Source organism: Schistosoma haematobium, chromosome 5 (assembly GCF_000699445.3).
Source record: "Schistosoma haematobium chromosome 5, whole genome shotgun sequence".
NCBI lineage: Eukaryota > Metazoa > Platyhelminthes > Trematoda > Strigeidida > Schistosomatidae > Schistosoma > Schistosoma haematobium.
This window is the reverse complement of record NC_067200.1, coordinates 3449715-3466127: the sequence shown is the minus strand read 5'-3', so window position 1 is coordinate 3466127 and position 16413 is coordinate 3449715. Positions and strand designations below refer to the sequence as shown.

The following is a 16413-nucleotide window of genomic DNA, read 5'->3' as shown; positions in this document are numbered from 1 at the left end:
TTAGCATGTTATAGGTTGTCTTAGTATAATAGCTAACCCAACATAAAATTGGAAACATGAGTCTGAGTGGTGAGAGTAAAAAGACAATCTATATCACAGATTGATTGAATCGTTCTCAACCATAAAGAGCTTGATGCTGATGATGTCACAGGTATTCAGTGTTTGACAACGCTTCTACCAGTAACACCTTCTAATATATTTCGTTCCCGCCCAGAGAAATCAAAAGACAGAGTCGAGGAGATTGGAAGAGTATATTTGGCGATGACCAATATATCGGGATTCTCTGATCTAAACTGGCTAGCGATTGTGGTTGATGTTGAGCACGGCGTTACCACACGTGATCTGGTGTAGATGCCTGACCGAGCGCCTTCAGCTAGATGAGTCCACTAAAACATATGGTCAGCATCCAATGCCGAAAACTTAGTGCTATTTATTTTGGGGATTTATTTACCGCTACAGATCACTCCCCCTAGTGGGGCAGTGACGACCCTAAGACGTGGCCAGCCAGAAGTTTAAACCCAACGAGTTTGTCGTTGGTAAACACTCTTCTGATAGCTTACTAAATTTAGCAGCGTCTGGTCGTCTTTCCTTACTATATGGGACGGAGGTACAACATAGTAAAAAAAGAAAATGTACAATGAAAATTTCGGATCCTCGTAAACGTCATCGTTCTTTTCCAGCCGTCCTGGAAAAGAAAAAAGAAAATGTAAGTGCATGTCGAAGATACACTCGTATGTGCGTAAAAGCACAATGTCGGCGGAAAAAAAAAATGGAAAATAAACTCATGAACACGTAATAGCGTTAAAAAAAAAATTGTTTTTTTTTTGTTTTTTTTTTAAATAGAAATAAAAATATATAAACATGTTAAAATTGTTTTTTTAAAAAAAAAAATAATATAAAATTTCTAGAAGTGCCTTACGTGCAATAGTCGTTTAAATGTTCTGGAAATCTCACCCTTCTTCCAGAACGCGTCGTTTTAGGTTTATTTTCGGATACTGTCGAAGTATCATCGTGTGGGTTGGTTGTCGGATGAGGTATTATAAGTGTCGGAGTCGTGTCGTTCGATTGTACCGAAGGAAAATCCACGTAGATAGGATTTCCTTCTAAATACGCTGCTTTTAAGCGATCGATACTGATGCTATCGTTGGTTCCGTTCTTATCGACTATATAGTACTTAGGTTCACGTTGAAGAACTTTGAAGGGTCCTTCGTATGCTGATTCGAATGGTCGTCGATGCGAGTCTCGACGAACGAAAACGTGTGTACTATGTCGTAAGTCAGGTTGAACGAAAACATCAGTTGATTGAGGTCGAGTGGAAGCAGGTTTAACTGAACGCATTGCGTTTGTAAGCCTGTTCGTGTAGGAGGTTAGATCCATGTTCATTGAAGAGGATGAAGGATCCACGAATTCTCCTGGAAGTCGAAGTGTCGTACCATAAACGAGTTGAGACGCAGTGTATCCAATGTCAGCTTTCACTGCATTGCGGATACCTAGTAAGACGAGTGGGAGAGCGTCGGTCCACTGTGAAACGTTTGCAGCTGATAGCGAAGCTTTCAGTTGTCGATGAAAACGTTCTACCAACCCGTTTGCTTGTGGATGGTAGGCGGTCGTTCGGAAGCGAGTGCTTCCTAAAAGAGTGGTCAGACGACGGAAAAGATCAGATTCAAATTGACGTCCGCGGTCTGTAGTAATGGTTGAAGGGCAGCCGAAGTTTGCTACCCATCGTTCGACGAAGGTGCGGGCCACTGTTTCAGCAGTGATGTCCTTGATAGGTACTGCTTCTGGCCATCGAGTGAAACGGTCAACGCAGGTTAAGAGATAAGAGTATCCATTTGAATCTGGTAAAGGTCCTACCAAATCCAAATGAACATGGTCGAAACGAGCATCGGGAGTTTTAAACGAGCCTAAGGGACATTTATTGTGTCTTATAACCTTAGATTTTTGGCAGCTTACACAGGAGCGTGCCCACTCCCTCACGTCTTTATTCATTCCAGGCCAGCAAAACCTTTCTGCTATGAGCTTGATGGTTGCACGAACACCTGGATGCGAAAGTTTGTGCAATGTGTTGAAGACATTGCGTCGATAATGTTTCGGCACGATTGGGCGATCCCTACCTGTAGATGTGTCACAAAGTAAGGTTTCCTTACCTGTTCCCATCTGTTTGATGCGTAGTTTAAGTGTTGTGGACGATAACTCGTGCTGAAGATCACTGTCTTCTTTTGAAGCTCGGCGAGTTTAAGAAGGTCGATTCCTTGGAAACTGTTCAAGGAAGTTATACGAGATAAAGCGTCTGCAACTACATTGTTTGCTCCAGAGACGTGTTGAATATCTGAAGTAAACTGCGAAATGTAGTCCAGTTGTCGAGACTCACGGGGAGAGTACTTGTCAGAAGGAGAGCTTAACGAGAAGGTAAGCGGTTTATGATCCGTGAAAAGAGTGAATTCACGACCTTCGATGTAGTGTTGGAAATGCCGTACAGCACAATACATAGCTAGGAGTTCCCTACCGAATGTGCTGTACCTCGATTCGGTGTCTAGCAACCTTCTAGAGAAAAATGCCAAGGGTTGCCAGGAGTTGTTAACCCATTGTTGTAAGACTCCTCCGATTGCTGAGTCGGATGCGTCTACTGCGATGCTAATGGGTGCTCGGGTGTCCTGATGTGCAAGCATTGTTGCTTTAGCAATCAGTTCCTTAACTGTGGAGAATGCTTTTCGTGCGTTGTCGTCCAAATTAATGGATTTCGCATTTCCATGAAGTTGGTCGGTCAGAGGTTTCATAAGTAATGCGCATTTGGGTATGAAACGTCTATAGAAACTTACCAGGCCGTTAAACGTGCGCAATTGCTTGACGGTGGTCGGTTCTGGGTAATCCAGAATGGCCGCCACTTTGGTCCTAAGAGGTCGAATGCCTTGAGCATCGATAGTGTGTCCTAGGAAGTCTAACGAGTTGGTTCCGAATTGGCATTTCTGAACGTTTACCGTTATGCCATGTTTTTGAAGTCGTTCGAAAACAAGATCCAGATGCTTGAGATGTGTTTCTCTGTCCGGACTTGCGATTAGACAGTCATCAACATACGCGTGTACGAAGTTGAGACCTCGAAAAACGTCATCTATGAATCTTTGGAATGTTTGAGCAGCATTCCTTAGACCGAAAGGCATTCGCAAAAATTCATAGAGTCCGAAGGGAGTTATGATAGCCGTTTTCGGTATGTCGTCAGTAGCCATAGGGATTTGGTTATACGCTTTAACCAAGTCGATTTTCGAAAAGACAGTTGTACCTTTCAAGGTAGCTGTCAAATCGTGAATGTGAGGCAACGGGTAACGATCGGGAATGGTTTTCGCGTTCAATCGCCGATAGTCACCAGTTGGACGCCAATCGTTGCTGTCCTTTTTAGGGACCATGTGCAACGGAGATGCATATGGGCTACTTGACGGTCGTATGATTCCTAAGTCCACCATGTGATCGAATTCGTTTTTCGCTAACCTTAGCTTTTCCGGAGCTAGTCGTCGTGCTTTAGAGAATACAGGTGGTCCTGTAGTCGTGATGTGATGTGTAACATTGCTGGTTACACACGGTAGTTTCGTTTGAGTTTGTTGTATCTCAGGGTACTTATCGAGTAGTGGTTGATAGAGTGGGTCTATCATATGTTTAACTGTGACTGGGGATACTCTACAACCAGTAAAAGAAGTTACGCAAACGGACAAATTAGTGTTACCGTCTACTAGCCTCCGTTTGCGCGTGTCGATGATCAGATTGTGGTGTTGTAGAAGATCCATACCAATGATTGGCATAGAGACATCTGCAACAACGAAAATCCAGTGGATGGGTTTGCGTAAACCCACGTTAAGGTAAACGTACCTTTTGCCATACGTAGCGATCGGTTTTCCGTTTGCCGCCTGTAAGTTTAGGGTCGATTCGTGTAGTCGGTCGTTAGGATTTGCTGGGAGAACGCTAACTTCTGCGCCAGTGTCGACGAGGTAGCGAACTCTCGTTGTCACATCTGTGACGTATAACAGACGGCTATGTTCGCCGGCTACGGTTGCCGTTAACGCGTGCCGGCTTGGAAGTTTCCCGAATTGCTTTTCGAATCAGTCGGTTTCGTGTTGGGAAAATTGCAGGGTTTTCTGCAATTTCTGGAAAGCTTTCCATACTGGTTATGATACCAGCACCAGTCGGGGTTATCTGTCTCTCGTGGTCTAGAGACAGATCGTTTACGAGAAATGCTTCTACGTGGTGTGCGCGATCTCTTACGGTCGTTACGAAGACTAAGATAACGCGTGAGTGTGTGACATAAGTCGTTTATATCATTCTGAGTCGTTTGAGGTTTTTCTTTGACTGAAAATACCTCGGTAGTAGAAGGTTTCGTAATTTCTAAAATGCGGTCGGCAGATGCAGCTAGCTCGTCTAAGGCATTGTTCTGGAACGAGACCAGAACTGCTTGCACCTGTTGGGGAAGTTTTGACAAGAAGAGTTGTTTGAATAGGCCTTCGTCGAAAGTTCTTGGGCCTATTACCTCTCTCATCCGTTGCAACATGTCCGTTGCAGAACCATGTTGCAGGTCGATATTGTTGAAGAGTTGATCTAACCTTTGTCGATCGGTTAGGTCTCCTCGTTTAAGAATCGAGCGTTTTAAGATTTCGTAAGGATCGGAAACATCACTAGTAAACATACTAGGTGTTACGTACCTGTTGAATTCGCGCGGTAGTGCCTTGACTACTGCGAGGAATTGTGCACGTGTGTCGATCACGCCGTGCTCGGAGAAGTCGGCTTCAGCGTAGCAAAACCAGGCTTCGATGTTGTCGGGCCAGAAAGGCATCAGTTGAAAAGAAGGCGGGGACAAAGTCTTAAGCTTGAGTACTTTAGGTGTCTGTTCAGTCATGATGAAGTATGAAGTACGATAATGAACGAGGGGAAAATATATATATCCAGGAAAAAACACGAAAAAAAAATTCACAATGTTTTAAAAAAATAAAAAAATAAGGCAATGATATATAAAAATCCCAAAAAGGAACAGACTCACAGTTGCAATTAGGTGTACCAGATCACGTCGGGCTCACCAATGATGATGTCACAGGTATTCAGTGTTTGACAACGCTTCTACCAGTAACACCTTCTAATATATTTCGTTCCCGCCCAGAGAAATCAAAAGACAGAGTCGAGGAGATTGGAAGAGTATATTTGGCGATGACCAATATATCGGGATTCTCTGATCTAAACTGGCTAGCGATTGTGGTTGATGTTGAGCACGGCGTTACCACACGTGATCTGGTGTAGATACCTGACCGAGCGCCTTCAGCTAGATGAGTCCACTAAAACATATGGTCAGCATCCAATGCCGAAAACTTAGTGCTATTTATTTTGGGGATTTATTTACCGCTACAATGCAAACAAAATGTTCTGCCCCACAAACATGGGTAGATTGAAGTCATCGCCCTCACCATCAATGCTTGCTGGTCAGTAACTCCACCCTCCCTCCTTTAGTGATGTTAGGCTCATTTAAGCTTATTTTTGGATATATATTACACCTTACACAATGTTCTGTGTTTCACATCCTGTTGGAAAACACTATTTCCATAAGTACCATTTTACAAGCTTATCAGGTAGTTACAAGTTATGGACTGTGGGTAAGGCATCGATGCAGTGCCTCTGTCAACTATAGTATAAAGTGTAGTTTACCAATCAGAGTATAAGTGTTAGGAAGGGTCAGTGGCAGATGTGAGAACAAAGTGAAGAGCTTTCATGGTTTCAGATCACCAGTTGATTTTGGTCCAAGATGAAAATTAAGTTAAAGAAGCACCGGGCAACTGGAAAAACAGCAATACAAAAGTTCATAACTACTTTCCATTGAGATATTCATAAACTCAACGAATCCAGAACAACCCTCAGCAAAAGGTTCCATGCCTTACACGATTTATTTAAAGTAGAGGGAACTACTAAGGTGAGCAAAAGTAAAAGAGCTAAAGAAGAACCAACTTCAACATGCCAGGAAGTGCTCTGCAGGATGAAACACCATAATAAAGAATGGATCTCCATCGAAACACTGGTCAAGATTCAAGAAAGAAATAACAGCAAGGCCAGCACCACTGAACCTACCGGATATCAAAGCAACACACTCACACCTTCCAATAGATACCGCTCCAGCAATAATAGAAGAAATCAGCGTGCATACCAGACAAATCAAGTGTGGGAAAACAGCTGGACCAGACAACGTACCACCTGAAGCATTGAAGTCAGACGTAGATGCTTTAAGTTTTACTCGGGAAGATTTGAGAGGAAGAACAAGCGTCAACAGACTGAAAAGGACACCTGATCAAGATACCAAAGAAAGGCAATCTCAGCAAGTGTAAAAACTACAGAAGCACCACACTAACATCAGTACCAGGAAAAGTTTTCAATAGATTGTTATTAAATTGAATGAAAGATTCAGTAGACTCCGAACTTTGAGATCATCAGACCAGATTTTGTAAGAAAAGGTCGTGTACAAAAAATCTCAACTTCAAGGATCATTGTTGAATAATCATTCGAATGGAACTCATCACTATACATCAACTTCCTTAACCATGAGAAAGCATTCAACAACGTGGATAGGAGAACCTTAGAGACCCTGCCTTGACACCGTGGTGTACCTGACAAGATCTTCAACATCATATGGAACTCATACGACGGACTACACCGTAAGTCGTGAATAGAGGTCGGCTGACGGTTACATTGCGAGTAAAAACCGGTCTCATACAAAGGCATTTTGCTGTCGTCGATCGGATTATGAAGACCACGTCTCAGAAGAAGCAAGGAATACAATAGACAGGTTGGATACAACTAGACGATTTGGACTTTGCAGGTGACCTAGCTCTTCCATCGCATACACACCAACAAATGCAGGGGAAGGCAGCCAGTGTAGCATCAAATTCTGTGACAGTGGGCCTTAACATACACAAAGGGACAAGCAAGATCATGATAAGGAAGCTCTGGAATGGGTAGACATTGTTACTTACCTGGACATCATCATCGATAAACACGGAGGATCTGATTCGGACATAAAAGCAATGGTTAGTAAAGTAAGGACTGCACTCCTACACTTGACGAACATACGGAACTCAAAAAGATTGTCAACCAATATCAAATTCAGAATCTTCAAAACAAGCGTCAAGACAGTTCCATTGCACAGAGATGAAAAGTGGAGAACTACTGTAACTGTCATCAAAAGTACACAGGTATTTATAAACAACTGTTTACGCGAGTTACTCAATATCTGTTGGTCAGATACCATCAGCAACAGCCTACTGTGGGAGAGGATAAACCAACTTCCAGCTGAACTGGAAATCAGGAAAATAAGTGGACAGACCATACAATGCAGATATCACCAAACTGTATCATTAGGTAATCCCTAGCCTGGAATCCTGAAAGGAAAACCGAAAAGTGGAAGGCCGAAGAACATACCGAGTAGAGAACTGGAACAGATATGGATAGGATGAATAGGAAGTGAAAACAACTAGAAAGGATTTCCCAAGACAGAGTCGATTAGCAATTTTTGATCATTAGTCTATGTCCACAACGGGAAAGCAAAACTTAATATGACAGCTGACTAGCACGCCTGAAGTCGGAGGTTTTGATAAACGTAACTTGAACAAAAAATATGTGAGATGCAAATTGACGCCAACGAGCTAGTTCTACGAAGTCAACTTTTCTGTATTAACATTCACAATGATATTGGATGTTAATCAGATAATTCTTATGATTAGTAAAACAAATTGAATATATATGTCATGAAACTCATTTGAAGTTGTACTCATCCGTTGATCATGGCTCCTAAACTCGGTTACTGGAAAATCAGAGGCGTGAGTGTTTTGTTTTTAAGTTCTGCTTTTACACTTCTCCAATACATTTTCCACTCAAAGATATATCTTCGAGTTAAACAAGAGTCATTTATTCGTACCAGGCCTAAGGTAATCATGTCTCACTACTTTTTTAATGACTTCTAAATTGAGACAAAAAATATCCTTCTCCATGAATTAAAGAAAACCAGTTTAGACCTCATGTTCCCCCAAAATTCGTCGAGATCCTTTCAGTTTCTTCTGAAGCCCAACTTTGTTGTTTAAAGTTTATATGAAAAATATTTGGATTTCATGTTATAACTTGCTGTTCGTTGTACTGTCACAGTACTGTGATATGTGTATGTTCTTTCAGCAGATTCAAAGTGATAGTTCGTGCTTTAATTTTAGTTCTTAATATCAACCTCTGTATTTGTTTGGAAATGTTCCAACCTGTAGAGAGTTTCAGTTTGGAAAGGACAATGCTTGATGGCCTGTGTTAGTCCTGGCAATGTAAGTCTCTCAGTTGATCCGACTTTCTTTTGAAAGAGTCGACGGATAGAGCCTCAACCACGTGCTGAGGTAATGAATTCCACTCGATGATTCGATGGGAAAGTCAATGTTCAGCTGACAAGTAATCTGTTCTGGGTTTGTGAACTTTTTTGAAGTGTCCTTGTAAATTCTCTTTCGGAAGACAAGAAAAATGAGGGCATATCAGGTGCAAATTTATCACTAAGCAATCTGAAGACTGTAATCAAGTCGCCTCTAGTTCTGCGATATGACAACGGGAAAAGGGTTAGCTTGACCAGTCGAACTTCGTACGGAAGCTTCACTATTCCGGGAATCAGCTTAGTTGCTGTTCTTTGAACCTTTTCCAGAAGCTCACTGTCTTTTTTTAAGCAGGGGCAAGTTGCTTGTATGCAGTACTCAAGTTTAGGACGTACAAACACTATACAAAGTCAAAAGCGTTTTAGCGTCGATATGAATAAAGCCCTAGGTATTGACCATAAGGTTCTTAAACCTTTGGCGGCTATTGCACGACAGTGTGCAGTAGCCTTTAAGTCTTAGCTAACGATGACTCCTAAGTCATTATGTGTCTGGACGACAGGTAGCTCAGTGTTATTCATCATGTATGTATCTGTACCTTGATGACCGATATGCATCACAACACACTTGGAAGTATTTATCGGCAACTGCCAGGTTTTAGACTATTCAGATAATTTCTTCAGGTCAGTTAGGAGTTCCAAGCTATCACCCTCACATCGTATCGTTCTCCATATCTTGACGTCGTCAGCATATTATAGCAAGACTGATGATGATAGTAGACGAGGAAGGTCATTTACATACAAGAGGAATAGCACTGGCCCCAAAACCATACCCTGGGGCACTCCACTAAGCACAGTTTCCCAGCTAGATAACTTTGAGTTCACCCTTACTCTTTGTTGACGCCCAACTAGGAAGTCTTTTATCCACATCAATAGATTGCCTCTAATTCCGACATTTCTTAGCTTATATAACAACCGGTTGTGCGGAACTTTGTCAAAAGCTTTGCTGAAATCAATGTAGGCTATGTCTACAGGTAACTTTCGGTCCTTAAGAGCGCACCAGCTTTCATGAGCGACTAATAAGTTGGTGAGACAAGAATAACCTATTCTGAAACCGTGCTGTTTCTCCGAAAGGATCCGGTTTTCATTGAGGTACTTAAACAGCTCCTTCCGAATAATCTTTTCTAAGATTTTAACAACCACACTAGTTAGGCTAACAGGTTGGTAATTCTCAGGTTTATGTTTTGTACCTGTTTTGAAGACAGGACTTACTATGGCGTTCTTCCAGTGTTTTGGTAAACGACCCTGCGTTACAGGTAGGTTAAAGCATATACTTAATGGGTTCGCAACGAAGTTAGATAATTCATTCAGTAGCCTAAAATTTAATCCATCGGGCCCCGTGGATTTACCTATGTCAAGCTTATTTAGCAGACCAAATACATCGAGTTCTTTAATGTTCACGCTCTCCAGTGTATGTGTGGGGGGATTTGTATGCGCTGACGGGAAGGGTGCTTCTATGGTATATACATTGCTAAAGTAGTTCGAGAACACTTGGGCCTTCCCAAAGTCGTCCTCCACTAATGATGCGGCAGTACTGTCTCCCCACAGTGCTTCATATCAATGCTCTTCGAGCTAACTAATTTCGCCTAGTGCGACAACAGTTATTGTAAGAAGAATTATGGGTATATAGAAATCATCGATGTGACATATCTGTCAGTGACTCCTTGGTAGACAAATAACTGAGTTTGTGACCACTCAGTCTAATATTCAGTCTTCGGTAATAAGGATAAGAGTTCTACCAACCTATATTAATCCTTGCGGTTTGTAATACTGGAGGTCCAGTCTCGTTTTAAATATACCAACAGGAAGTGTTGATATTACGTGTCCTGGTAGGGAATTCCGGTAATTCACTACTCGGTGCGACAAACAAAACTCCAGACCTAGACGATTTGATCTCGGTTTTTGGACATTCTTCGAATGTCCCCTCAAACGATCAGCCCTAGACGGATGGAAAAGGTAAGGCATATTGATGCCAAAGTCATCGTTCAGCATATGATAAGCAAATGTCACCACGTATTCTGCGGTAATATAACGGAAATAAGTTGAGGTGTCTCAGTCTGTCTTCATAAGATAAGCCAAAGAGAGCTTTCAACATTTTAGTCCCTCTTCGTTAAACTCGTTCCTGCATATCCGCCTTATAATTAAAACAATGATTCTCTGCTTGAATCCCATATTCCAAATGCGGTCTCATAAAAGTCGGGTATAATAATCTAAACATTTCTTCATCTAACTACTGAAAAAACATACGAATAGCCGATAATACCCTGTAGCCTTTTGCAGCAGCAGCCTTACAGTTTCTAGTATTTTTGAGATCACTGCTTATTATGAGTTAGGTACCAAGATAACGAGTAAGCATGCATTTTTGCCATGTTATCAATCATCGTTTTCACCAAGCGACATCTTGATTATTAGTCTATAATTAAAAATCCGGGTTTGGTAAAAGTCCGCAAATTTGACGTCCAAAATGTTTTTAAGGAGGGATAGTTTTAACCAATGGTCACACACAATTAAATCTTGTGACGTTGACAGTGTGGTTCTCGTGTCAGTGATCCAAAGGTAGATGCCAATAAACATCTGTTTCCTTATAAAAGCTGTTACGAGTTGAGTACATTCGGTTAGTCATCTTTGTTTGTCCCCAATAACATCTAATTGAATAATATGTGCCCATCGTTTCATGGGTAGGGTAGTCTAGTTGTCATATATCTTTAACGATATACAGACTTTATATAAAAAAATGCATTTTCCAAATTTCCAAGCACAAGCCTTAATATTTCATTTGACTGTAAATCACTACCGATTTATTTAAAACTCGTTTCCTATAAAAACGGTCATTGTGTTGTATCATGCCTAACTTTATGTTCGAAATTCACAAAATCAGCTCATAATAAACGATCACATTTTAAGTCAAGGTGTACTACTAAAGCAATGGGACCGAGATTCGACTCTTACAGACACAAGTACTATTACTTCGTAAATTCATACATCGTGATGTGGCAAAAACGTTCTTTAAAAACTTTTTTTCTAGAAATGAAATAGTTTCGAGTTAAGACAATAAAACCACTTAGTTTCTAAAGCTCCACTTTTATGCACCGTTTATAGGATGGACTTTTCGAAACATGTGAACTCGTGACTTCACTTAGAAATTCACCGGCTTACTCAATTAATTTTTATAATTTTCGTGTTATCATTTAATTAGATTATGATTTCGGCAGATGATAATTATTGTCTACTGCGTTATATGAACTTTTGTACAATTTTAAAACCTGATTTTTTCGTTTAGCTTGTACAACCGACTCGTCTTCTTTTGGAATATGTTGGCGAAGTATATGAAGAGCGTTTGTATGATCGCAATGATGGTGATGTCTGGCGAAACGAAAAGTTCAATTTAGGTCTGGAATTTCCTAATGTAAAACAACTATTTTGCTATGATAGTTTACTAATTTAGCTACCTTATTATATTGATGGTGATGTTAAATTAACACAGTCTATGGCTATTTTACGTTATATAGCTGATAAACACAATATGTGTAAATTAAAATACCATAATCTATATTCATAGTGGGTGGTTGTCCCAAAGAACGTGCAGAAATTTCTATGCTTGAGGGAGCCGTTTTGGATATCAGACTTGGTGTTTCAAGAATTGCATATAATAAAGAATTTGTAAGATAGACTTTAAATTCATTTATTTCAAGGAAACTCTCAAAGTTGGTTTTCTCAACCAACTCCCTGGAATGCTGAAAATGTTTGAAAATCGTTTATCTCACAAAATATATTTGAATGGTGATAATGTAAGTTACCAGATTTTATCCATTTAGCTTGTAATTTCTTGATTTAACTGTATCTATCTAATATAGAAAGCACAGTGTTAAATTCTTGTCAGGCAAAAACAATGCTTTTAAATGCAATAACAATCAAACTTCTATAAGGTCCTATCCGTAAATAGTCATGTGCTAGCCTAATATGAAGTCTATAAACACAATTTCATTGTTTCATTTATACTATTTAAACTTGTGTTAATTTAATTCAGTTATTTATTTACTTCGAATAAGTGGCTTACATTAAGTCACGAAACGTTAGAAATATGATTTTCTACCCAATGCTCAATTTATGTAAGACTATCAAGTTCAACCTTGGCATTAATACCTACAATTTTATTTCATAAATCCCTTAAAAATTGTCATAATGTCTATTGGTTTAAGTTCAGCTCTAGAAAACTAGTATAACCACTTCAATTTTTTTATAACCCATTTGTTTTTATAGGTGACTCATGTTGACTTCATGCTGTACGACGCTCTTGATGTAGTTTTATACATGGACCCAAAGTGCTTGGATGCATTTCCAAAACTAATTAGTTTCAAACAGCGTATAGAAGTAAGTTCATAATAATATGTACTTGGCTCTCGTTTAACCTGACGAATTCTCATTTAATTATTTTTTTTGTTCTTAAAACTAGAATTTACCACCAATCAAGAACTACCTGAATTCTGACAGGCACATAAAATGGCCTCTGCAAGGCTGGTCCGCCATTTTTGGTGGTGGAGATGCTCCTCCAAAATAAATTAACAATGACTCTTTTTGGTGAACATTATTGAATGCTTTTTATATGTGTGTTTACTAAATAAAAAGTACTGATGAAATTTTGAGTTTCTCTTTTCTCACATAAATGAGATCACATTCAAAAAGTAATCTGTTCGTTTAACTGTATATTATTGCTGTTGTAGTTAGAAGCGGTACATTTCTGTTAAGTTTACCACAAATCTTTCTAATCATTACCTACCTGCTCCAATTCGCAGTACTGATCTATGTTGAGGTAGGTTAAAAGGAAGCTAGGAATGAAGAAGCTAAAACAATTCACTAGTTTATGAAACTACTTCCCACTAATTTAAGTCATGGTGGTATATGCAGACTACTTAATTAGGGTTCGCGTGATAATCGTGATCTTGGATGACAGGGCTTAGGATTAGTAACATTAGTGTATATCCATTCATTCTCTCAAGCTGTTCAGTGCAATCTAAGATTTCCTAGGAAATCTATATATATTTATTTGTTTCCTATTATTGATACTATTCTTATTTACACTCCTTTGTTATTCATCTTACTAGTATTATCTCTGTGCTATCATAGTGCGTCAACTTGAGATTAAGCACATTTGTGAGAGGTTCTAAATTGATTATGAGTAACTGATTCCTAACCTGCGGTTCATATTTTAATTAAGTTTTGTAATGTTCGTCACCAAGGTACAACAAACTAGTGAAATATAGAAATTGATAGTTCTACTCGTTAGCAAGCGATGTATTGGATTATTGCATGTTACATGCAGGATGACGCTAGGACACGTTAACTGGTTCATTCTTAGCCTATCAGCGCTGGCGAATAATTCGAGAAGACTTAAGAACCTTCTCATGTGAAATTATAAGTATACTGACATTTTTCTTATTGTACCTGTTAATCCCATCCAATCTTGTTTATTTGGAATATAATTACGTTCCTGTTCAACCATGTTCTGATTTGAGAACTAGTCGAGTGGAGTAAGGTATCCGAAGAATACTAAGCAATATGAGTAGCTGGGTTCTATAAAGAGTTCCTAACAATACTCGAGGAAATCTCGTCGGTTATGTACAATTAATATAAGCAGTGAGGTTAGTGAAACATAAGTTTGTTCATTTCTGTTTGTTATTGAGATGTTGCATTTGAACTACGTATTTCTTTAACAAGATACCATTTGATAACTGAGACTCATTACACAGGACCATACAGAAATAAAGATTAAAACCACCCGTAATATGTATTGATCTCATAATCTATAGGGCACAGTGAAATTTCTTGGACCTATGATGTAGACACTATGATGTCTAGATAACTATTTACAAGTATGTGTACTCTGTCAATGTAGCGACTCACTAGTCATTTTGATGGAGTTTCGTTCTCTGATCTGGATGGTTTGGTCGTGGAGCTTTCATCGTTCTTCTGAACAACATCAGCACAAACTTCAGATAGAAGCGAAGTGTTCGAATTCCCCCATACGCATTTCACGGCTTGTTCTGTACACCTCGATGTTGATTAGTTCTTATTGACTTTGAATTTGTCACTGTTTACTTCTTTGTTTTGGTTGTCTCCTATTGGTTTGATTTATGTTCCTATATTTGTGTATAACATTCCTGATTGGTTGGTAAATTGGATCGATTTCAATGTGCTTGTTGATTGCTGATTGACCTGAGTACCAGGCTTCTAAAAATTCTCTGGTGTTTTGGGAATTTCCCCTGTCCAATATTTCCATATTTTCCCAATCGAATGAGTGTTTGCAGTTGTCCACGTGTATTGATATAAGTGAAGAAGTATCATGGCTTTTGACTGCTAATTGATGTTCATGAAGGTGAAGGGGGCGTCCTCTTTGTCCGATGTAGTGTTTTTCACAGTTGGCAAAATTTATTTTGTAGATGATGTTTGATTTGTCTTCCTTTGTTATTTCATCCTTTGGTTTGCATAAGATTGATTGTATTGATTTTGTCGGTTTGTGTGCCACACCTATCCCGAAGGTTTTCAGCAGTCTCGTTGCGGTTTCTGATATGCCTTTTATGTACGGTAGGGCGATCCTTTTGTTGATTTCTGTGCTTGACTTGGGTTCTGATGCTGCGTACGGTTGGTATTTTTTGATGAAGTTGATCGGGTAGCCGTTTATTTGAAATACGTCTTTCAGGTATTTCTCTTCACTTTTTCGTGCTGCAGTGTGTCCTCGCCCTTTTGAACAAAGTGTGCACAGTTGATTTTGTGAGCTCTTGGGTTGTTGCTATTATAGTTGAGAATTTGATATGTATGGGTCGGTTTCCTATTCACTTGAGTTTCCAGTTTTCCTATGTCGGTTCTAGTGATTAATATATCCCAGAATGATAGTTTGTTTGACTCCTGTTCGATTGTGAACGGTGTTAGTTTAGGTGTAGTATACAGAACTAAACGGGAAAAATTATGTTCATGGAATACTCATTTGTTCTTTTAAACTAGAGTCAAACCAACGGGTCACTGAAGTAGAATTTCCTACTTTTTATATATAACAGGGAATCAAACAACATATTCTCTCTTTGGAGTGGCAACTTAATTTTTATAGAACAAGATATTCAACTGTTAGATAGCACATTTAAACTTGGGATTTGGATGTCCCACATAATACCACTTCATTGAAATAAGATTAGATTCCACTTAAATTAAGATCCAAATTTACCTGAATATAAATGAGCACCTCAGTAATATGTAAATTTGATCTAACAATCGGGACTATATCCATTTACTTATGTTTGAGTTATCGGACAGTGCCATCAGCCATCACATGATGTAACTTAAAGCCTAGTACACAAACTGCAGTTCGATTATTGAGTTACATCGAGAATTCTAATCTCCCTCTAGTTCTGGGACTTGAAACCAATAAGATTTTGATCTTAGAATAGACTGATAGGGTACAAAGTGTAGTTCTTTTAAGTATAATGAAGATGTAAATGTACCCTATGCATATGTTGTAACTGCAGTACTCCTGGAGTACTTGCAGCCGGGAATCACTGCAATTTCTACGATGAAAATAAGGACACGGGAATTGCCCACAGAAGATTTATTCACCCCGAAAATACTTGAACCACTTTCAGAAATTCACTCATCTGTAGTTTTCGCACTTGATAACGATTATTTTATGAATATCGTATATAGAAGAGATGCACAGAGTTCCAATAAAAACACATGTCGCGTATCATCAAATTAGTACAGACATTATTATACTGAACAAGTGGTATACCGAAATTACTATTATTCTGCACTGTTAGGTTCTCTACTTGATTACGGCTAATACGGTATACGACTACCGCACGTAAATACATAGAACCCCCAAGTCCCAAATCGAACGGCGGGAACGTATACTACATTAAGCGTCATAATGTACAGGTGTATGGGCTGTAACATCATTAAAATCCAGCCACTCTTCAAGCAGGAGGTTTATACGACTGTCCGATCACAGCAGG

The 16413-nt window shown here is 39.4% G+C and overlaps 1 protein-coding gene across 4 annotated transcripts; it reads left to right on the top strand.

Moving 5' to 3' along the window:
- The first annotated feature begins 7695 nt into the window (after window positions 1–7695).
- On the top strand, window positions 7696–13050 carry GSTM4_1 (Glutathione S-transferase Mu 4). Of its 4 annotated transcripts, XM_051217317.1 has the most exons (8): window positions 7696–7943; window positions 7986–8170; window positions 8220–8321; window positions 11694–11819; window positions 11859–11940; window positions 11973–12201; window positions 12674–12784; window positions 12867–13050. In XM_051217317.1, exons 3-6 carry the CDS (start codon window positions 8298–8300, stop codon window positions 12080–12082), a joined length of 342 nt encoding a protein of 113 aa, XP_051064701.1. In that variant the 5' UTR covers window positions 7696–7943; window positions 7986–8170; window positions 8220–8297; the 3' UTR covers window positions 12083–12201; window positions 12674–12784; window positions 12867–13050. The 4 variants fall into 4 exon arrangements, with proteins under 4 accessions (XP_051064701.1, XP_051064700.1, XP_051064702.1 ...); XM_051217316.1 differs by lacking the exons at window positions 7986–8170; window positions 8220–8321 and having other exon boundaries at window positions 7696–7835; window positions 11973–12073; window positions 12106–12201; XM_051217318.1 differs by lacking the exons at window positions 7986–8170; window positions 8220–8321 and having other exon boundaries at window positions 7696–7835.
- Window positions 13051–16413: the final 3363 nt, after the last annotated feature.

Coding starts and splice junctions, on each gene's coding strand:
- GSTM4_1 (XM_051217316.1), top strand. CDS start 7,800: ATGGCTCCTAAACTCGGTTACTGGAAAATCAGAGGC. Junction 12,074..12,105: donor TTGCATATAATAAAGAATTT/GTAAGATAGACT, acceptor ATTTATTTCAAG/GAAACTCTCAAAGTTGGTTT. Junction 12,785..12,866: donor GTTTCAAACAGCGTATAGAA/GTAAGTTCATAA, acceptor TCTTAAAACTAG/AATTTACCACCAATCAAGAA.